General features: G+C 38.5%; 1 protein-coding gene across 5 annotated transcripts in view; it reads left to right on the forward strand.

Moving 5' to 3' along the window:
- Positions 1–1590: 1590 nt before the first annotated feature.
- SLAIN2 (SLAIN motif family member 2) overlaps positions 1591–23466 on the forward strand; it is a 49596-nt gene continuing 27720 nt past the window's right edge. Inside the window, exons 1-3 of one of the 5 annotated variants that reach the window (XM_037529180.2) lie at positions 1591–2371; positions 20650–20798; positions 21775–21939. In XM_037529180.2, the coding sequence (XP_037385077.1) occupies positions 1983–2371; positions 20650–20798; positions 21775–21939 (703 nt within the window). In that variant the 5' untranslated portion in view covers positions 1591–1982. Of the gene's footprint in view, positions 2372–3216; positions 3394–17010; positions 17097–18879; positions 18928–20649; positions 20799–21774; positions 21940–23466 lie in introns of those variants that run through there. The other 4 variants (XM_037529179.2, XM_037529181.2, XM_037529182.2 and 1 more) reach the window with 4 other exon arrangements.

Here is a 23466-nt window from a genome sequence, read left to right on the forward strand (position 1 = left end):
CTAGTTGGAGTGCGTTTCACAAACCATTAATGCAGGTGAAAAGTGCCATATGTGAAGCGTGATGTTCATCAGTCATGATGCCAACTAGTTCAAACATGCCAAAGATAGCAATGATATTTAGATCTTCATTCTGTCAATAACACATACTACTTCACAATTATTTTGTTAGCAAAAAAAGACATCCTTTGAGTAAGTGTGCATCCTTTCAGTAAGTAAGCTAGGAAAATATTCATAGTCAGCAAACTTTGAAAATAGTCAATGCTTTTTTCTTTGCTAAGAATAAACATCTATCTGGTTCCTGACCTGTCAGTATTAACATTCTACTTAATTTTCAACAAACAAGATATTGAATGGACACTGCACTAGACATTATGGGAAACAAAAATAAATGATTCCTTTTTGTCAGGTATACAGATAAAAACAAAACTTCCTAGAAAAAGAAGCACATTTTTAAAAAGCACAAATACCTCTTGAAAAGATCAATCAGGTAATAATGCTAGAGGAAAGAGCACAACTGTATTCTTGTGGAATTTTCAGGAAAAGCTTTCTGAGTGGGTTTTAAGAAAAGGTGTCAGGTTTGGCAGGTAGGATAGGCTAGGCAAGGAAAATACAGAAAGTCTAAAGGGTGGGAGCCAGAAAGCCATGTAAGTCAGGGCTCAGCAGACCACACCCAAGTGTGATAGGATTGGATCATTATTACTCAGGGTGGAGGAGGCAATTAGAGGAAAACTGCAAACACAAGCTGAGTAGCTCACAATTGACATCTGAAGAGCAATAAATATGATTAAAACAAAGAGTTGAGAGGTTGGTTTGTTTTGCTGCTGGTAGTACACATTATAAACAGGTGCCAACGAAGGCAGAGTTTTACATTCACACATCTCTCAGCGTTCATCAGTACATGCCAACATTTTTATTAAGGACTTTTAATACACAACTAAAAACAAATCAAGACACAGTATGAAAAGTTTTTTGCAAAGAAAACGATCCCATAGATTATCCAATTAACGGACAAAGACAGGGGAGCGGTTTTTCATCCTGCGCCCCCTCCCCGGTTCCACGCTAAAGTGCAGTAAATCCAGTAAACTGTTTTAATCGACAAGATAATGCCTTAAATTACTTAGCACCGTGTCCATCCTGTAGTAAGCACTCAACAATGATTATTATGATTATTATTGATTATTATGTTGACCTTCGACCTCTTGCCAGTCGGGGTTGTTTTCTCGTTTTCAGAGGACGAAATGGGTCACAGATGGTCTCTGAAGCTCCTGCCAACCCCTTATTTCAAGCGAGCATCAAGCGAGTATTTGCTGAACAACCACACTAAGTGCGCGGTCTCTCCACAGGGCCAGGCTCAGCGGCCATCAGAGAACCAGCTGCGAGAGAGGGTTAAGATCCGCCCGCTGGTCCCACACGCCGGTGTTTGGGGGTGGAGAACACACTACACGCCCCTCATCCAAGACCAATAGGCAGGGCCGAGCGACAAGTCTGTGTTCGAGATCCTAAGCCCCACCCGCCGCCAAGTCCACATTCCTCTCCCACCCGCAGGCGGGCCGAACGCGCTTCCGCGCTGGCATGGCCGCGCCCACCCCGCCGGACACGCCCCTTCCGGCGAAGGCCCCGCCCCCGCCCCGCCCCGCCGCGAGCTCGGCCCCGGGTCCTCGGCGCCGGCCGGCAGCTGCGTCTCCCCCGCCGCTCTGAGGTCACCGACAGGGCCGGGCTGTGGGGGGCGGAGGGACGGAGGGAAGATGGCGGCCGCGGCCGGATATTGGCGCCGCCTCCCCCAATCCTGGAGCCGGCGCAGATGAGGCGGCTCGGTTGGGGCCAGCGGCGCTTTGGAACCGGAGCTGGGGGGACCTGGCGGTGGGGCCTGGCCCTGCTCTATGCCGGCGCCTCGGCTCGAGTGAGCAGCGGCGGAGGCGACGCCGCTCCCCTGTCGCGGTGAGGCCGAGCGGGCGGCTGGCGGCAGAGGCGGCGGGGCCGGGATGGAGGACGTTAACTCCAATGTGAACGCGGACCAGGAGGTGCGGAAGCTGCAGGAGCTGGTGAAGAAGCTGGAGAAGCAGAACGAGCAGCTGAGGAGCCGCTCGGGGGCCGTGCAGGGCGCCGGCTCCCTCGGGCCCGGCAGCCCCGTTCGGGCCAGCACGTCCACCCCCTCCTCGGGCGCGGCGTCCCCTCGGGGCTTCCCCTTGGGCCTCGGCGCCAAGTCCGGCGGCGCGGCCGGGTCGGGCCCGAGGAGGACGAGTAGCGAGGAGTTGCGGGACGCCGCCTCCTTGCTGGCGGCGGGCGAGAGCGGCTTGCTGGACGAGGTGGAGCCGCTGCGGCCCGAGGAGCTGGAGCGCCTGTCAGGCTGGGAGGAGGAGGAGGAGAGCTGGTGAGCGCGGGGCGCCGGCCGGGACTGGGCGGGGACGGGCCCGGGGGCGGAGAGCGTCTGGCGAGGGTCCCGCTGGTAGAGCACCCCGCTTTGTGTGTCCCCCGATCTGTTCTCTTACGGGGACGCGTGGCTTTCTGGCTTTGGCTGCGGAAAGGTCAGCTGGAGTTGGGGGTTCGAGGCGTGCCGGGGAACGGGGTTGGTGGCTAGTCCAGACCCCGTTGGGTTTGGACCCCGTTGGGGTCTGTGGGTTGGCACGGCCTGGGAAGGGCTGCTCGCCGTGGGAGGAGTCGGAGGTAGAAAACAGCTTTGTAGGAAGAGCTCCTGCTTTGTGTGAAACACTGGCTTTCGGAGGGTGGGCATGTTGGGTGTCGCGAAAGGGTGTGCTTGATGAGGTGTCCCCGGGAGCCGGGAGCAGACCAGAGTGAGCCGAGTCTGTGCGGTGGACGGTGTGGACCAAGTGTGAAATGTCTGTCTACATTTCTGACGGCGATGGGAAGAGCGTGTGAATCAGCACTCCTGGTAGTAGTAATAGGGTAAAGCTTGCTTTGTGTGAAGGGGGCAGAGGATTGGTGCTGCTTTGTGTGAAGAGTCAGGGTGAAACGAGAGCCCTGGTTCTTCTTTTTAACCAAGAATTGGTTCTGGCATCTTTCGGAGCTGTGAAGTGACAGTTATCACACCTATCTTTCATTTCCTTGTCATCTTAGGGGCGGGGAGAAAGAGCCCTATTTAAAAATCCAATCCAAAACGGTATTGTCATGAGCCACTTGATGAAATTGTGACCCACACCATAATATCATTTCCTTAAATAGAAAGGACACGGGAGGCATTTTGCCTCATATTTTATTACAAGTGGCATAAAGCTGTCCATGGGAAATTCTTACTCTTAATTTATCCCCTTTAAGGGCTTGATTTTTGGCCAAGATGTCCTCTAATCTGTTGAAATTGAAACTTCTAACAGAGAAATCGAAATCCTTCGTGGACTATAGTATTACCACAGGACTACAAGTTTACAGTGTGCTGAGGTAGGTAGGAGCTTTGCCTGGATTCAGGCCTCCCGCTACCACTTACTAGCTACATGACCTTGGGCAAGACTTTGGTGTAACTTAGACAAGATGTGGGTATGACTTTGAGCCTCACTTTCTTCCTTTATCGATTGGAGAAAATCATAGCTCTTACCTCTATTGAGTCGTGAAGATTAAGTGATAATATCCATGTGCTTCATTAGCTCTGGAACTGACATAGTAAGCGCTCCAAAAGTAGCTACTGTCACTCTTAACTCTAGTTATTTATTTGTTTATTTATTTTTAAAGATTTATTTATTTATGCATACAAGAACAGGTCTGAGGTGGGGGTACAGGTCAGAGGTGGGTGGGGGGTGAGAAAATTCACCAGAGACAGAACAGAACAGGCAGATTGACGGAAGTACACTGTTGAGGGGAGCAGCGGGTGAGACAAGAGAGGTCTGTTGCGCCATGTGGGTAGCTCCCTGGCCAGCCGGGGGATCAAACTCCTGCTGCAGAGGCTGCGAACAGCTTCATAGGTTGGGTCTTAACCCCTTGTGTCACCAGGGAGGCCCTTAACTATAGTTATTAAATCAAAGAATGTTTAATGAACTATTAGAAGTCTGGGAGATTGTAAAGGTTGTTAAATGTTGATGCCTCTTCATTAAGGCAGTTACAATATTACCGATAGCTAAGTTTTTCGCAGTTCTGCCAGCTAGGACATATACAGTAAATTGTAAAAATTAGTGATAGGAGTAACAGTACTGTGGGTGCTCAGAAATTGGGATGAAAACAGTAGTCCAAAGTAGGTGAGGCAAACTTTTAGGAGAAGAGGTGGGTGGCTTTGGTACTTGGGGGTAAGGAAATAATAGGAAGGGCATTTAATTCTGTGACAACAAGGTTAGTGCAGTCAGAGATATTTGTAACTTCCAATTAGGAAAGTTTGAATAACCTAGATGTTCTTGAATATGTGATGTCGGCTATGTCAGCAACAATTTTTCATATTAGTGTGAAATCACGTCCTCCCAAAGGAATCTTGGCTATGTACACACTTTAAAAGAACCCAGAATCATTTAAATATCATGTACCTCTTCCAAGTGATGATGATGATGCTCATAATAATGAAGATTAGCTGCACTCATCAGCCCATTTTTAGATTAGGTATTATTAGAACACGTTGACTGCACTTGAAGAAGCTGATTCAGGCTTTGCTGCGTAGTTTCTGTGTGCAGGGTTCGTTAAGGTATGAGACACCCTTAGGTACTTTGCCAAGGAATTTCTTTTGACCAGATAGTTCTTGCTTACTGCTTTTTTATTGACTTTATATCTTGATATTGCACCAATTGAAAGTTTGATAAATAATATTTAAAGTGCATTGAATGTGTGTTTAGAGTGTAAGTTGGAAAGAATGGGTATTAGTGGCAGTGGGAAGATACGGAGTCAAGAATTCTTCCTTAGCAAACTAAAAATCTACTTTCTGTAACTTGTACCTGTTGTACCTGTTTCATCTAGAAGATTTTCTCCTCCTCTCTCCCACGCCCTCATACACAAACACAAAATGCTAGTCCTGAGGAGTCAGTGAGATTAATGTGCCTATAGTAAATGCATATAGAAAAAATATTTTTAAAAAGAATATGAAAAAATGGGTTCAACAAAAAGAGTTATCTTTAATACTGGACTTTTTTGATATGCTGATATGTATTGAATCAATCCTCAATGGTATGGTCTCTTTCCTAAACTTATTTGAATTCCCAAGTAGCAAGAGAATATACTTAGAAAACAGTGCTCTTAAACAGTGACTTTCAGTGTTTGCCCTTTTTTGGACACAGCTTCATGATAAATTATAGCCTAGTACACGCATGTATGTGAGTAATTGAAACAACTTTCACCACTATAGTTACTTTTAGTATATGTAATTTACTTTAATATTTTCAATTCTGTTCTGATTAATTAGAAAATGATGCTGGTTACAGCCCACTGTGCTGATTTTGTGACCCTTTCATTAATGAGTTTGAAAAACACTATTATAGAACAACTCAGAAAAGTCTACAGATGGGAACTAACATCATTGTGCATTGTAGAGTGTCCCTATGCCAGGAAGCTTATAAACATTTTGCATTTAATTGCATTTAAATTTAATCCATTTATCAGGCTAGTAATCTTTTCTTGGTAAGGAAACTTTATCTCCAAGCATCAGCCAACACAGTGAATAATGAAGTCAGGATTTGAATCTAAGTCTTCATATCTTCAAAACCTATGCTGTCCCCTCTATATTTTGCTATTTCCAAGTGTAATCCTTTTTCCATGGGAATGACCACCCTTAAAATACTTGATGGCTATCTTGATTCTTCTGATTCCTTATTTCCATCCCATCTTGTGAGTGTTCTTATCTATTCAGAGTAAACCAATACTAGTTTATTTAATCATTCCTGAGACCATATAATTCTCTGATCCCTCAGCCACGGTCTTAATGAATTCTAGTTGTTCATTGTCATCAAACATGGTGCACTAAGCTCTACTCAACAATTTAGATATTTGGCCAGTGTGTGGTTTACTGACGCTTGTAATCCTGCCGTGGTATATTTGATTGGCAGTAATTCAGTGATAAAATATCTGTTCTTTTCCAGCATTTGCTGGGGTAAGGCTTAAACCTATTTTAAGCTATATTTTGGCTTATAATTTATTATCTTGGCCCATTTAAACTTCAGTTTCCTTTGAAAACTGTTTATTCTGCCTGTCCATATGAACAAACTGTTGGCAGAAAAACAAAAAGAATATTTCTGCTTTGTATGTCATCTAGTAACATTGCCTGTTTTGCTCTTCAGTATTTGGAGCTATCCCTCTTTTGTTTGAAACCCTCTGTGTAATATTTTCTTCTTTAAGGTTTTCTTTGTTGAGGTGTAGTTCACATACAATAAAATTCACCCTTTTAAAACACACAATCCAGTGGTTTTTAGTATATTCATAAAGTTATGCAACAGTTACCACTATCTAATTTCAGCACTTGTAATTCATTATCCTCAAAAGAAACTGCAACCCATTATCAGTTCACTTCCCATTTCCGCTTCACTCTGCTTTCTGTGTCTATGGAATTGTCTATTCTGGTCATTTCTTATAAATGAAATCATATAATATCTGACTTTTGTGTCTGACTTTCACAGCATGTTTTCAGGGTTCATCCATGTTGTAGCATGTATTCAAACATCCCCCTTTTTCATTACTTTCATATGTGAATAATACTACATTTTGTTTATTCATCAGATGATGGGCATTTGGATTGTTTTCACCTTTTGACTACTGTGAAAAATGCTGCTATGAACATTTACAAGTTTTTGTAAGGGCATGTTTCAATTTTTGTTGAGTATATACATAGTGGAATTTACTAGGTCAAGTGGTAAATTCATGTTTAGATTTTTGAGAAATTGTTCCAGACTATTTTCCACAGTGCAGCTGTACCATTTAACATTCCCAACAGCAATATAGAAGGGATCCAGTTTCTCTACATCCTTGCCAATACTAGTTATTGTTCGTCTTTTTTGTTTTAAAAAACAAAACATCCTGTTGGTATGTTCTACTGGTTCTGATTTGCTTTTCCCTAATGATTTATGATGTTAAGAAACTTTGGGTGTGTTTATTGGCTATTTGTATATCTAATTTGGAGCAGTGTCTGTTCAGATCTTTTGCCTCTTTTCTAATTAGGTTATTTGTCTTTATATTGTTAACTAGTAAGAGTTCGTTATATATTCTAAATACTGATCCCTTGTGAGATAAATAATTAGCAGATATTTTCTCCCATTATGTGTCTTGTCTCACACTTTCTTAATGGAATCCTTGGAAGCTCAGACTTTTTAATACAATGAAGTCCAATTTATCTGTTTTGCTTTTGTTACTTGTGTCATGTCTAAGAAATCTCTAATCCAAGGTCATGAAAATTTACTGCTATCTTTTCTTCCAAGAGGCTTAAAATTTTAACTCTTACATTATGCCTTTGATCCATTTTATTAACCCTTTTTTATATACAGGTGAGAATTTTGTGCAGCCATATCCACCATCTATCCCCAGATTTTTTATCTTCCCAAATTGAAACTCCATGCCCATTAAACAATAACTTCTTACTCCCTTCCCTCCATCCACTACTATCACCCACTACCTCTCAGCCCCTCAACCCCTATCTCCCAGCTCCCACTAACCACCATCCTACTTTGTATAAGTTTGACTACTTCACAGATACATCATAAGTAGAATGATACAGTGTTTTGTCTTTTTGTGACTAGCTCATTTCACTTAGCATATAATCCCCTTTAGGATCACCACTGTTACAGCATTTAACTTGGTTCCTTCCTTCCTTCCTTCCTTCCTTCCTTCCTTCCTTCCTTCCTTCCTTCCTTCCTTCCCTCCCTCCCTCCCTCCCTCCCTCCCTCCCTTTTTTTTTTTTTTAAGATTTATTTATACATAGAAGAGCTGGGGTAAAGGCCAAAGGTGCAAGGGGCCGGAGGGTGAGAGGATTGACCAGAGATAGAATTGGGAACAGAGCAGGCAGACTGACTGAAATACACTGCTGAGGGGAGCAGTGGGCGAGTCAGGAGAGGTCTGCTGTGCCATGTGGGTAGCTCCCTGGCTGGCCGGGGATCGAACTCATCTTGCCGCAGAGGCTGCGGATAGCTTCAGTGCTGTGCTTAACTTGCACCGACATGGTTTCTTTCTTTTTGAAGACTGGATAGTGCTTCTTTGTATGTATAGCAGGTCCTCCAATAATATCTCATTCAACACCATTTTGTTACAGTGTTGATGAGGAAAATAACCTTCACTTATGTTGAATACATAAAATTGTCTTTTTTTTTTCTTTTCACTTTTAAGTTGCCCTTTCCAGAACTTTATCAACCTTGAGGGCTTACTGTACATTTTAATCCATTCACCCATCAATGGACACTTGGTTTGCTTTCACTTTATGGCTTTTGTGAATAATACTGCTGTAAACATGGGCATACAAATACCAGTTTAAGTCCTTGTTTTCATTTCTTTTGGCACATATCCATACATAGCTTGTTAGAACAAAGGAAAAAAATGTTTATTTTTTGAAGCACAACCATACTGTTTTCCATTGTGGTAGCATCGTTTTACATTTCAACCAGCGTTACTCTACAGCATTTTTCTACGTCCTTGTTATTTAACACTGCTTTGACCCATTTTGAGTTTCAGTATGATATATGGCTCTAACTTCATTTTTTGTGTGTGTGGATATCCACTTGTTCCCTCTATAATTTGTTGAAAATACTTTTCTTTTCTCATTAATTTGGCATCCGTGTTGAAAATCAGTTGCCCATAAATATGACTCTCAATTCTATTCCACAGAACTATGTCTGTCCTTATGCAAATGCCACACAGTCTTAATGCTTTTAGTAAGTTTTGAATTGAAAAGTAAAATTGAAAAGTTTCATTATTTTTCAGGATTGTTTGGCTATTCAAGGTCCCTTGATTTCCTTATGAATTTTAGCATCAGCTTATACACTTTGACCAAAAAAGGCAGTCGGAGTTTTTAGGAATTGTACTGAATCTGTACATTAATTTGGAGATCTTAACAATTATTCCTATATCAGTTTTTTCAATCCATGAGTACTCAGATGTCTTTCCATTCATTCACTTCGGTTTTCTTTCAACCATGTTATGTAATTTTCACTGTGTCAGCCCTGTATTTCTTTTGTCATTTTTATTCCTATGAATTCTTTTTGATACTATTATAAATGGAATTGTTTTTCTTATTTCAATTTTGGAGTGTTCATTACTACTGTATAGAAAAATATAGTTGGTTTTTGTTTTTTTATATTATTATGTCCTAAAACCTTGTTGAAGTCATTTATTACCTGTGAGTTTTTTTGTATGTGTTCTTCAGGGGTTTTAATATATAACATCATGCTGATAGAATAGTTTTACTTCTTTTTCTATTTGGATGCCTTTTATTTCATCTTCTTGCCTAATTGCCCTGGCTAGAACATTCAGTATTATGTTAGGTTTAGGTGACAGTAGATATCCTAGAATATGATTTTTATTCCCCTTATTTTTAATAGTAACCAACAATTATTTATTGCATTAATAGATGATAAATACTGTGCCAAGCACCTAATGCAATATTTTAGCTTCCTAGTAACTCACAATGGTCAGATACTTACTAACCTCCATTTTAAAGATGAGGACGTTAAAACTTAGGTTAAATAATTTATAGTCACACCAGTCCATGGCTGAACTAGGATTGGAACACAGTATATGAATATATTTAAAATTTATCAACTTTTACCTAATTCTAATCTGTATTTTTAATGTTATTCATAGTATTTTAGTTTTGTTTACCTTTTGCTATTTCATGTCTTGCCTTAAACATTCTGTCTTTTGGTCTTTAACAACATGAGCACTGTGTACAGTTCTATTAATTTCTTCATACAAGGGCCTTCTTTTTGTACTCGTGCTGAATTGGCCTTTGGACCCCTGGGAGTCATATAACATAGTAGCTAAGAGTCATGACTCTGGAAGTAGATAGCCTGAGTTGGAATCCCTACTCCTTTTGTTAGCTGTGTGATCTTTGACAAACCACTTGATCTCTGTGCGTCCACCTCTTCATTATTTCTAAAATAGAGATAATTGTCATACTGAGCAAATAGAATTAAATGTAACATGTAAAGCGTTTAGAACAGTCCCTTAAACAAAGTAGATTTAGAAGTGCTAGCTTTCATCATTATCATCATCATCATTGTTTTACTATTTTAGTTTCAGACTGCCAGTCTTTACTTTGATAACCACAACTTATCACCCATCACGTGCCAACTACGCCATTTTCATTTCATCTATACCTTTCTTTTTTTTTTGGTAAGACTTATTTATACAAGCACTGGGTACGGTCAGAAGTGTGGGAGGGTGAGAGAATTCACCAGAGCGGGGTGCAGAACAGGCAGACTGATGAAATACACTGCTGAGGGGAGCAGTGGGCACGGCAGGAGAGGTCTGCGTGCCATGTGGGACCCTCGCTGTCAGCCGGGAATTGAATTGGCACTGAAAAGCTGCGGGCAGCTTTGCAGCCCAGCGCTCAACCGCTACGCCACCTGGGAGGCCCTCATCTATACCTTTCAAACCTTACTCCCTGGCCCAGCTTGAAGGAAATTACATTTCAGACAGCATATCATTTAATTTCTAAATATTGTAGTAGAATATTGATTCTTTAAAAATAAAAACAAACCACAATACTATTTTCACCCCTCAGTAAAAATATTTTTTTAATATCAAAAGTACTCTGAATGCTTTTAGATCAAATTTTCTAAATTATTGGTTTGCATATCTATGTTTAGAATTTTTCTTCTTTTGTTATAAACTCTTAAGATGAAATGACCCCTTTCTTTCAGACATTGTGATTATTTTCGTATTCCCAGTTTAATTTGTTGGCAGTGGTAAGAAATCCAGTTCTGATATCTTCCCAAGTCTTTTTGAGAAATTAAATAGTTGAGGCAAATTTCTCCAGTATTTTATTGTGTGCAGTGTGAAGTTTTCAAATAGCTCTTCTGCCAATTTTTCTTTTACTGGGTTATTTGTTTTCTTTATGTTGAGTTCTTTATAGATCTTGGCTATTAGCCCTTTGTTGGATGGATGCTGTGCAAATATGTTCTTCCATTCAGTCAGTTGTCTTTTTGTTTTTCAGTGTATGGAAGATTGATGTAGTCCCACTTGTTTATTTTTGCTTTTGTTTTCTTTGCCATTGCAGTCAAGTCCCACAACGTCATGTTGCCAATGCCATGGAATGTTTTGCTTATGTTTTCTTCTATGTATTTTATGATTTTGGGACTAACATCTAAGTCTTGATCCGTTTGTATTAATTTTTGTATATGGTATAAGATATTGGTTTAGTTTCATTCTTTTGCATATGACTGTCCAATTTTCCCAACATTTCTTGAGTAGATGTTCCTTTCTCCACTTTATGCTCTTGGTTCTTATGTCATAAACTAACTCTCCATTTAAGCCTGGGTTTATTTCTGGGTTTCTAATTCTATTCCATAAACAGGTATATCTTTTTTATTTAAAGATTTATTTTTATTTATTTATACAAACACTGGGTATAATCAGAAGCACGGGAGAGTGAGAGAATTCACCAGAGCCAGAGCGGGGAGCAGAGCAGGCAGACGGAAGTACACTGCTGAGAGGAGCAGCTGGTGGCAGGAGAGGTCTGCTCGCCATGGGAGACCCTCCTCCAGTGGCCGGGGAGCAGCCTGTGCTGCAGAGGCTCTGGGCAGCTTCGCAACCCAGCGCTCAACCACTGTGCCACTGGGGAGGCCCAAACAGGTATATCTTCACTGAGGAAAGAATGACCGTGTTCAAAGAAAGTATACTTTTTTAATGATTTTTAGTAGAATTTCTCAGAGACTTTATAGAAAAAAATGAGAAACCAGTTGGGATACTGTAATAGTTTATACTGGGTAGTATGAGGATCTAGACTTCACTACATGAAGTCAGTGGAAATGAAAATGAAGGGATATATTTGGGGGCACTAATGAAGCCATAGAATGTGTTGATTGAGAAAACAGTCAATGGTAGCATAAAATTTTTCATTGATAAAATGTAATGGTATCATTTTAGGTTTGTATGGGGCTGTTATATTTTGGAGGTATGTTGCTAATAGGCAAAGTTCTGTGACTTACTTCCAGGGTAAAGGTGAGGACTAGAACTATTAGAAAGTCATACATGTCCAAAGATAATTATTGGTTATGATAAAACAAAAGATTAAAACTTTAGAAGTTTCTGGTAAATAGATATCAAGGGAATAGATATCAAAAGTTGAACCTAGTGAGGGAGCAGTAGATAAACAACAAAAGTCATGTGATGCCAAATGTGTTTGAAAAAATTGATCTCCGTTCTTACAGCTATTGTGAGTATTTTCAGACTTTCATGTCATCACTTTTAGGTTTGGTAATTAAACTTTATTAAGTAACACAGAAAATGTGGCAAAAAGGAAGATAGGTACGGGACTGGAAAATAGGTGAAATTTAACCCTTTTAGACACACTGGAGTAATTTGAATACTGTCATTTGGAAGAAATCCTGGTTAGTTGTTAGGAATACTTTAAAAGGAATAAATATAGGGTGAAATGGATATGAATTAAAATAAAGAAAATTTAGTTCTACTCATCTTACTCTAGTAACCAAATGATACAATCAAGAATAATTGTAGAATTTCCATGGTTATGAATTTTTCAGGAAAAAGTGTAGTGTTCTAGTATGAATCTTTAGTTACTTCCTTCATTCATTCTGTAATACCAAGTTCTTTTCCTGCTATGTGGTAGGCAGTTTGCGGAGGTTGAGGGTGGGGATAAGAGATGAAATAGTCTTACTCCTATCTTTGAGATGCTTAAGTCTTACATGAGAGACTGTTAATATAATTACGTATAAATTGTATAAACATACACCTACAGACTCATTAACAGTGGAGGACTAGATTGGGTTTTCTTTCTAAGACAATGCCAGTTCTAAAAATACCATCTCTCCCTTCCTCTAAAAGTAGTCTGTGTTTTCTAGCTATCTTAGTATACAGTAATACTTCAGGAATCCTCATTTATGTACTTTTATTTTATTTCTATACAACTCAAAAGTAGAAGAGAATGTTTGGGCTGCTGACTTAATGTTCAGTTCTGTAAGAGTACAGCATACCCATTCTATCTTATTTATAACCGTTGACATGTAACTTAAAAATATTGCCAGATTTTTTGTGGCACATCATTACCTGATATTGTTGAGATTTTTTTTCTTTTTTTTTTTAAAGATGTATTCATTTATACAAGAACTGGGGTACAGGCAGAGGTGCAGGAGGGTGAAAGAATTCACCAGACAGCAGAGAGCAAAACAGGCAGACAGACTGAAAACACTGCTGAGGGGAGCAGCGGGCTAGGCAGGGGAGGTCTGGGTTTCTCCCTGGCCACCGGCCTGGAATTGAACCCGCGCTGTAGAGGCTGCGGACAGCCTCACAGTGCAGCGCTCAACCCTCTGCGCCACCAGGGAGTCCCTATTGTTGAGATTTCTATATCTAAACAAGTATATTTAGAGTTCCTCCTTATTTTGGTTCTTATTTTCACAAAATGGATACATTATTTTAATTTTATAATAATTTAAGAAACATAATTTTACAACCTGTAGAAAACTGAGAGAACAATTGTTTAATCTTTATTTTGTTAGTAAACCTTTGTTACAAGTCTTTTATGGGTTCAAATTTTGTGTACTTCCTTTTCTGAGATATTTTTGCAGAAACCTTATCAACAATAAGAAAAAAAGAATTGTTAAGATCTAACCTTAGTTGAGGGGCCTCCCTAGCGGCACAAGGGGTTAAGACACATCCCTATGAAGCTATCTGCAGCCACTGCAGCATGAGTTATATCCCCAGCCAGGGAGGTGACCCACATGGTGCAGCAGACCTCTCCTGTCTCTTCTCAGGGTGTATTTCAGTCAGTCCACCTGTTCTGTTCCCCACTCCATCTCTGGTGAATCTTTTTACCCCCACCCCCACCCCACCCCTGGCCTGTACCCCAGTTCTTGTATGCATAAATAAATCTTTTTAAAAAAAAGATCTAACCTTAGTTGACACATTAAAAAGTCATTTTAATATGCATTATTGTTACATGGTATTTGAAGGTTATATCATTTGCTAAAAATTACAACTTTTTAGCCGTAAGTACTATGACTTCTGCAGGTAAGGTCCTGTCTAAGGCGTTTCATGGATAAATTTAGCCATTAGCAAATAAGGTACTCTCACAAAATCTGGATTACATACATGCATATCTCATGTATATGTAGCATATATATCTGTATATACCCCGGTTTTCTTTTGAATAAAACCAGTTATGCTCTTAGTAGTAGTTGTTATCTATGTATATCATTGTGGGTGAAAAAATATATATGTGTCTATTTGTAGCTGTTCCCAATTTGCAGAGTCTGGTATAGTCTGAGAATTCCAGTCAGCTTATTTTCTAATTGCTGTAATACTGTAGGTTGGTCTCACTATAGCTGTTATTTTCCAGTAGTAAGTACACGGTTATGCTTCAACATTAGACGTTTATCTTCTTAAAGAAGTAATTCCAAACTCAGTTTCATGACATCCCAGGGAATATCATTATTTTGTTTTTCTTAAAGTTAAAAACCCATGCCATACCAGAATGAGAACAAAGAGAATCACGAATTGAAAATGGAAAATAGATTGTCATTGTCTAGAAGTTTGGGATTCACTATTTTAAAGCTTTTCTCTAGTCTCCTCTATTTGCTCTATCCTGTTTTTTAGGGCCCTATATTGTGTTCTGCTGACATACATGCTGCTTATCTATGTATTCTACCCTGCAGCTGGTGTCACTTCAGGTCTTGTAAACTGTTCTCTTCTGAGACTTTTTTTTCTTTAAAGATTTATTTATTTATTTATACAAGCACCGGGGTACAGGCCAGATTCGTGGAAGGGTGAGAGGATTCACCAGAGACAGAGCAGGGAACAGGACAGGCAGACTGACGAAATAAAATACACTGCTGAGGGGAGCAGCGGGTGAAATAGGAGAGGTCTGCTGCGCCATGTGGGACCCTCGTCGGCCGACCAGGATCGAACCAGTACTACAGAGGCTGCGGACAGCTTCACAGTACGGCGCTCAACCACCTGTGCCACCAGGGGAGGCCCCTCTTCTGAGACTTTATTAATGATTTGCCTTCCTAAAAATTACTATTATTATTGGTAATACTGGTGACAGTCCTCTAAAAACCAGAGGATACTTTATATTTCTTTATATAAATATAGCATTATATGACTTTAAGTCAGCTAGAGGGCCAAATATATAAATGACGTTAATCATTAATCTAAAAATTCAAATAGAAACTGAATATTTTTTTTCAATTGAGTTGTGTTGTTTTTATTGTAATAGTGGGATCCTTTACAATTGTATATTTTATGCTTGGTTAGGTTTAGGAGAAACCAGCAAGGAAAGCAGAAAGCTATTAAAATGATTACTACATTGAAGTGTATTACTCAAGGATTGTCTGCATTCTTTTTAACAATGATATTAGGCAATAAAGTATAATAGTTAAGAGCACAGGTTCTAGAGCAATCCTGGTTATGCCATTTTGGCCCAAGTCATTTATCTCACTGTGTCTCAGTGACCTCATCTGTAAAACTAGTGTTGTAATAGAACTATCTCATAGTTTTGTTTGTGACAGTTGAAAGAATTAGTATAGTTAAAATATTGAAACTCTGCCTGGATGTCATGAACTCTTGATAAAATAGAAATATTTGTAATTGTCACATTGACTAAAGAAAGCTTGTTAAATTGTTATAAATAGCAATATGACCTAATAGTTTAGAATAACTAAGTTATCGATATATTTCTTTGTGGGTAAAACCAGAGATACTATTAACAAAAATTTAAAAAACTTAAAATTATTATAGCATAAACACAATTATAATCTAAAAATGCCACTTTCTAAATGTGTTTCCTTTATCTTTTTTTAATTTATGCATACAAAAACTGGGGTGCAGGCCAGAGGTACGGAAGGTGAGAGGATTCACCAGTGACAGAGTGGGGAACAGACTGACTGAAATACACTGCTGAGGGGAGCAGTGGGCTGTCAGGAGAGGTCTGCTATACCATGTGGATAGCTCCCTGGTCGGCCGGGGGATTGATCTCCTGCTGCCGAGGTTGCGGACAGCTTCACAGTGCTGTGCTTAACCCCTTGCGCCACCAGGGAGGCCCTCCTTTATCTTTTTTTATATATATGCATTTTAGAACTTTTTTTGTTCAATGTTTATCACATGCAAATATTTGATCACCTCTAAACGTCAATCACTGTGCCAGGGATTATACATTGAATTTTGTGAAGTCAAAGACTTTTTTGTCTTGAATTTGACTTGCTCACTAAATAGATTGAGAGGGACGATTTTAAGATTAAAATGCTACTATTTTCTTTGGTGTGTAAAAGGTTTGTGTAATAATTTTAGTATGACTTTTGTATTTACCTTAAAGTTGTCTTTGTTATCCTTAGCTTCATTAGCCTACTTCCAGTTGACTACAGTGTGAAAAGTGATTACTTAATGGCCACCATGAATTCAGCAAAGTAACTCCAGTCTCCTTTTCTATCACTATCTTTTTTTAAAAAAATATTTATGCATACAAGAACTGGGGTACAGGCCAGAGGTGCGGGGGGGGGGGTCAGAAGATTCACCAGAGACAGAGTGGGGAACAGAACAGGCCGATTGACTGAAATACACTGCTGAGGGGAGCAGCTGGCAAGTCATGAGAGGTCTGCTGTGCCATGTGGGTGTCTCCCTGGCCAGGGATCAAGCTCTGCCACAGTGGCTATGGATAGCTTCTGTGTCCTAACCCCTTGCACCACCAGGGAGGCCCTCTATCACTATCTTTTAATTATATGCTTACCATGTGTGTGCGTGTGTGTGCATGGAAAAGTTAGAAGATACTTAATTCTATAAACTATTAATAACTTTAGTAGCAAAAGGGAGACTGTTATCACTGATGACAATTTTATATTTCTTGTCACTGAAAGTTGTTACACTTACAAATAAAAAGTGATATTCTTACCTTTTTTTTTAAGGGGGAATTTATTGAAATAAGCGCTGAGAGGAGCATCGGATGAGAAGGGAGGGGCCATCTGCCCTTAGTTGTTTTTATTACCATTTTATAACAAGTGTGTGTGATAAATGGGCCAAAATATGATGTAAGTTGTCAGTCAAATGGTAGTCATATTTTTCATTGTTTCTACTCATTCTCATTATTTTAACAATATATATTTAATGATGTTTAATTCTTTCGTAGTGATTGTTCTAGAAAAACAGTCAAATCCTGAAAGAACAGTTTATTTCTAAAAGATTTTTTTTTTAAGATTTATTTAGTTATGCATACAAGAGCTGAGGTACGGGCCAGAGATGTGGGGGGGGTGAGAGGATTCACCAGAAACAGGGTGGGGAACAGAATAGGCAGACTGACTGAAATACACTGCTGAGGGGAACAGCCTGCCTCGCCATGTGGGAATCTCCCTGGCCGGCCAGGATCGAACCAGCGCTGCAGAGGCTGTAGACAGCTTCAAAGTGCTGCGCTCAACCACCTGCACCACCAGGGGAGGCCCCCATTTCTAAAAGATTTTTAATAGCTTATTGAGATCTAATTTACATGTTCATAAAATTATCATTTTAAAGTATTCTGTGGTTTTTACTACAATGATTTTTTTTTAGTATATTTACAGAATTATACTACCATACCATAATGTAGTTTTAGAATATTTTCAATATCTCCAAAAGATACTCTGTACTCATTAGCAATCATTTCCCATTCTTCTATTTATCCCCATCCCATCCCTAGGCAACCACCGACTTACTTTCTGTCTCAGATTTTGCCTATTTTCGATGTCCCATGTACATGGTATTATAAATATACAGTCTTTTGTCACTGACTTCTTTGTGTGTGTGTGTGTGTTTTCATCCAGCCCCACCTTACCCCCCTGCCAATTCATATCTGGCTTCTTTTATTTAGCGTAATGTTTTTTAGTTCATCTATACTATAACTTTTTTTTATCACTTCTAAACACATTTTTAAATATCTCTCTTCAACTTATAAATACCAATTCACAGCATTCATACATGACAAAAAAGAATTTAAATATAGTCTCTTATAATTAAAATGAGGGTTAAGGGTAGAATCTCCTTGTTAATGGGATATATCTAAATGACTACAGCAATACCTTGCTTCACTTTTGCCGTAGTGGGGCACCTAGTATAATTTATGTCAGGTGTTAAAGAATGCTGTCCTTTAAATAGTGTCATTAATGCTGAGATTCTCCAATAGAAAGTAGGAATGGGGCCTCCCCTGGTGGAACAGCGGTTGAGCGCTGGGTTGCGCCAGTTCAATCCTGGGCCACTGGCAAGGGTCCCACAGGAAAAAAAAAAAAAAAAGTAAAAGTAGGAATGCACTGGCTGAAGTTGGGCGGGGAGAATGAATTAAGCAAGAAGTAGATTCGAGCTTGTTTCAGGCAAGTAGAACAGCATACACAAATGATCTAGAAGCAAAAGTGTTGGGCTTCCCAGGAATAGAAATTAGTACCATATGGCTGTTATTTAGATTTGGGTGGTGAAGAAGGGTGAGAAATAAAGCTAAAAAAAATATATACTGCAACAGTTAGGTCATTGTTCATGTCCTAAGGGCTGTGGGAACTATTTTTTGGAAAAAAACTATCAATATAAGGGCAAAAGGAAACTAACATAATTTTTAGCAAAGCATTATTCATAAAATAAGATTTATATTTTAGAAATCAGTTTAGCTGCAGTATGTAAGGGAGTAAGACCATAGATTTTCAAATTAAATTTTTTTCATTTTCAAGTGTTTTAATCATTCTTTGTCTTTTGCATTTTTTGTATAACTTTTAGAATCAGCTTTGCAAGTTGTGCAAACATGTCTGCTAAGATTTTTCTGTTTAAGGATTATGTTGATTCTGCAGATCAATTTAGAAGAATTGATGTTCTCGACAATTTTGAGTCTTTAACTCTATGAACATGGTACATCGCTCCTTATATTTTTCTATAATTTCAGAAATTATCTCAGAAATGTTTTATTGTTTTCTTTGTACCACTCTTACACTTCATTTGAATTTCATTAAATTTATTCCTAGGTATTTTATTCTTTTTGTTGCTGTTATGAGTGTGGAATTGTTATATTGGGTTTTCAGAAAAGTCATGAGTCTTTTTTTTTATGTTTTTCACATGGGCCTCTATGGCTTCATTGTAGTAGAAATAGGGTAATGAAGTTTTTTTAGCAAGTAAAAGATGTTACAAATCTCAACCTTGTAGAAGTTAATTAGCCATCATTAAGCTATCAGGAGCTCTCTTGATTAAACCATATTATTGTTGAAGAAGTGTTAGATTGAAGAGGTGTTTTTAGTAGATAGGATAGTTATCTTACATAATTCTGTGTGTTTGTAGAAGTGAGATGTGTATAGTTATTGCAAATAATTTTGAGAGGATTTTCTTTAAAATTCAGGGACTGAAACACCCTGGTCTTGCTAAAGGAGGATCCAATTACTATAATTCAAATCATGTTTGCTGGTAGATTTATTTATTTTTAATGGATTTTTTTATTAAAAATCACAGTATCTCACATCCTTTTATTTTTGTCAGAATCAGTCATTACTATGATGACTAAAAATTGATGTTTATTTTCATTGTGTTTGAAATCTGACTCAGTAGAGCTATATGAAAGAGACTTGTTATCTGTCTCTGTTTCCCTAAGTTCTGTTTACCATCTACAAGAGTGTCAACTTCTGAAAAAACTAAAAGTATGTTTAGAAGGGTAGTCCCCAGGAAGGACAGAGATCTGGAATCCAGGCTGATGGTATTATATACATTGCATTTGTCACTCCATCCTGTTCCAGTTCCAGGGAAATAAGACAGTCTTTAATGAGATCAGTGACATTTTGTATAGTTTCTGTATCTTGAATGCTGTCATCTCAGAAATTTTGTTCTGCCCTTCTCTCTTAATTTGATGACCACTGTGGTTAGAATTACGGTAATTTCACATTTTTCATATGGAGTAACAATTGAAATAAATTAATATCAATCTTCATAACCTCAACTAATCTGAGGCAGAACTGTGTAGTGGGAAATATTTGTCTACCTTTCTGCTCACCTTTTCCTTTGTGTATTCCTTCCCTAAGAGTTTATAAAATACTTTCCTTCTTTCCTAAGACTTAAGTAATTTTATTTATATTAATTCGTATTGTTATTAAGGATTTAAAATATTTTCTCCGACATATCATTTGAAAGGAGAGCTGTTGAATGGGTACTGCTTAATTAGAAGGCATGAATTACTAATGGTAGATTTTTCTGTGGTTCTAGGAAAGGAAATAGGATTGGGAAATAGTGAAATTATTGTCTCATTTTACCTTCTATAAAAGACTTAGCAATATAGTTATATTAGGGAGTTAGTCAAATACTATTGAAAACACATAAACTATGTAAATACAGGTGTTTCTTCAGTTTTTATAGTGGGAATGAAAAAGAAAAAAAGAGACAAATTTTAGGATAAGGCAGTTAGCCTCATTTGGGCTTATATTGGTTGTTACAATGTCATTTTCTTCCTGTGTATAAGGTATATGTGAGTGATTTTAGACATACTCCCTCACTTCTATCCTTCCTCCCCAACTTAAATACATCCCAAAGGATCCCTATCTTATAACTTTGGTCTTAATAATGAATGTCCCCCCTCCCTTTTTTTTCTTCTAGGTTATATTCATCACCAAAGAAAAAACTTACACCAATGCAGAAATCTGTTAGTCCATTAGTTTGGTGCAGGCAAGTTTTGGATTACCCAAGTCCTGATGTTGAATGTGCTAAAAAGTCTCTTATCCACAAACTTGATCAAACTATGTCAGGTATGTCTGTTACTTATAAATTCATCTCTTTGCGTTCTTTTACCAAAAAGCAGGTATATGTTGAGAAGAGTGTGTTTAGGAAAGCAGTTCTTTGCTCTCACGTATTTTTCAAATCTCATTGTACATACCATCATGAGTTTTTACCATTTGCATGTACTCTGTTTTATTATTTACTAAATAGCTTCCCCTCTTAATTTCCTCATTTTTAGTTAACTTCATCCTAAAGAGTAATGTCCATGAAACAGTGGGTTTTATATAGTGGTTTCAATCACCTAATAAATTTAATTATGTAAAACTGTTTAAAAAAGTATATCTGGTCTTTTCTAAAATCCTCTCGCTTAGGCCTCTCTGGCAGGTATTAAAGTCTCAGCACTGTCAAGCTATTGGCCAGCAAAGTTCCATCCCAGACCAGGAAGCTAACCCACTTGGCTCAGCAGATCTCTACTGTCTCACCCCGCTTCCCCCCTCTGGCCTAAGACCCCAGTTCTTGTATGCATAAATAAATAAATCCTTAAAATAATATAAATTGAAACTTTGGAAAGACTATTTTTAAAATTTAGTATTTTACAGTTTCCTTTTTATTTTAACAATACATGTTTATTACAGAAAAAAAATATATAAATACCCTGTTACATTCAGTTTCTTATTAAAGGACATTCTGGGTTGAAATAGTTGAAATAAGCTTTCCAACAAGATAGAAGGGAATGAATTTAGTAACTTCTAATATGTAGAGATATTCTTCTATGATGTTATTTTTGTTGGTTAGTGTGTCCACTGTTTTACCTGTATAACACAATTTATGATAAAGGAAGTATTTTGTTAGGATTATTAATATATATTCCCCCACTACTTTGGGACTGCTTATTCTTTATTTAAAGTGAAATCATTACAGTGAATTTCCTAATGGGAAAAATTTTGAAATAAAGTATTTTTTCTCAGTTACTCAGTTTGATTACTTCCTTTCTCATTAATGCAGCTCTCAAGAGGCAGAATTTATATAATAATCCTTTCAACTCCATGAATTACTCAAGTCCATACAGTCCAAATGCAAGTAGCCCGTATAGCAGTGGTTTCAATTCACCATCCTCAACTCCAGTGCGACCTCCCATAGTGAAACAGCTTATACTTCCTGGGAATTCAGGTAAGGAGAAAGTGGAGTGGGTGTGATTAAGGGATGGTTTTTAGCTTACTGCCCTTAGTTATTCATCAGTAGTTCAAGTTGATTTTATTTGTAGAACTTTTAATGGTTAAGATATCACCAAGGGGCCTCCCCGGTGGAGCGGCGGTTGAGTGCTGGGTTGCGAAGCTGCCCGCAGCCTCTGCAGCGCCAGTTCGATCCCCAGCTGCTCCCCGGCCACCGGAGCAGGGTCCCACATGGCGCGCAGACCCCTCCTGCCGCCCACTGCTCCCCTCAGCAGTGTACTTCGGTCCTTCTGCCTGCTCTGCTCCCTGCTCTGGCTCTGGTGAATTCTCTCACCCTCCCGTGCTTCTGACTGTACCCCGTGCTTGTATAAATAATAAATAAATAAATCTTTTTTATAAAAAAAAAGATATCACCAAGGAGCTGCTTTGCACCAGTTTCTACACTAGATTGCAGCTAGGGTATAGTCACAAACTTTTCTTTAGCATGCACTTAAAAGATTTGTAATTCTATTTTATTAAATGGAATGGGGTCACAAGATTGGTTCTTTTAACCAATTGATGCTTTTTTAATAACTTGGGTTGTGAAAGCTGCAGTTAAAAAACTACCTATAACTAGAAGTTTTAATAAGCTTAAGTACTAAAGTAATATTATAATGTTTTGAGAAGGTACTGAAGGAGTGTCTGGAGCCACACTATATGGGAGGGATAGATTGCTATGAATTGGAGAAAGAATATTGCACTCTGGTTCTGGGAGTGAGATCGTTATTCTGTAGTTTACTTTTCTTTAAACTTTACTCATTCAGTTACTCTTATTGTTGCTATTGTTATGGCACATTATTAGAGCTCCCTTAAAAATAATTGTTAACCACCTCAAATTTTTTACCTGTGTATTCCCTAAAGACTTTATTGACCTTACTCTACTTTGTATATGGATTGTTATTTTGTACTTATTTCACCCATGACTATCAGAATAAGTTTAATCTGCTATATTTACTTGATATAAAAAATTTTATACTAGTACTAGTTGAACCTCACCATGTAGTACTTTTCCTGTTATGTGTACTCTGCTCTTCTTGATAATATTAATGTTAACTATTCTTCTTGCTCTTCTTATATGCCTTTCATATTGGAGCTGACTCTTACGGTGAAGAATCCTGGGGGGAAAAAGCATTTCAAATCTATATTAGAAATATAAGTGATAGTGTTGGGATTTTATTATTCTTGTCTAGCAGTTGATGATCTAGTAAAAGCATTTTTCTAACAAACAAGTTAAGCACTTTTGAATATGAATATTCTTTATTCCTCTGACCTGTCTTGTATTATCCCCACCCCTCTTTTTTTTTTAACATTTTGAGAAGACGGGTTTACTAGAAAAAGGAGAAAGAAAAAAAGAGAGGCACCTGCAGAGTCACAGGTGGACGGGATTGCTGCCCACACCTTTTGATTTACAGTGATAGAACACTTTTTTAATGAAGTTCCTTTTTCACTCCACCTTTGTGTGCTTCATTTCTACACTTCAAAGAAT

Source organism: Talpa occidentalis, unplaced genomic scaffold (genome assembly GCF_014898055.3).
Source record: "Talpa occidentalis isolate TD23 unplaced genomic scaffold, MPIMG_talOcc4v2.1 talOcc4.6, whole genome shotgun sequence".
Taxonomy (NCBI): Eukaryota; Metazoa; Chordata; class Mammalia; order Eulipotyphla; family Talpidae; genus Talpa; species Talpa occidentalis.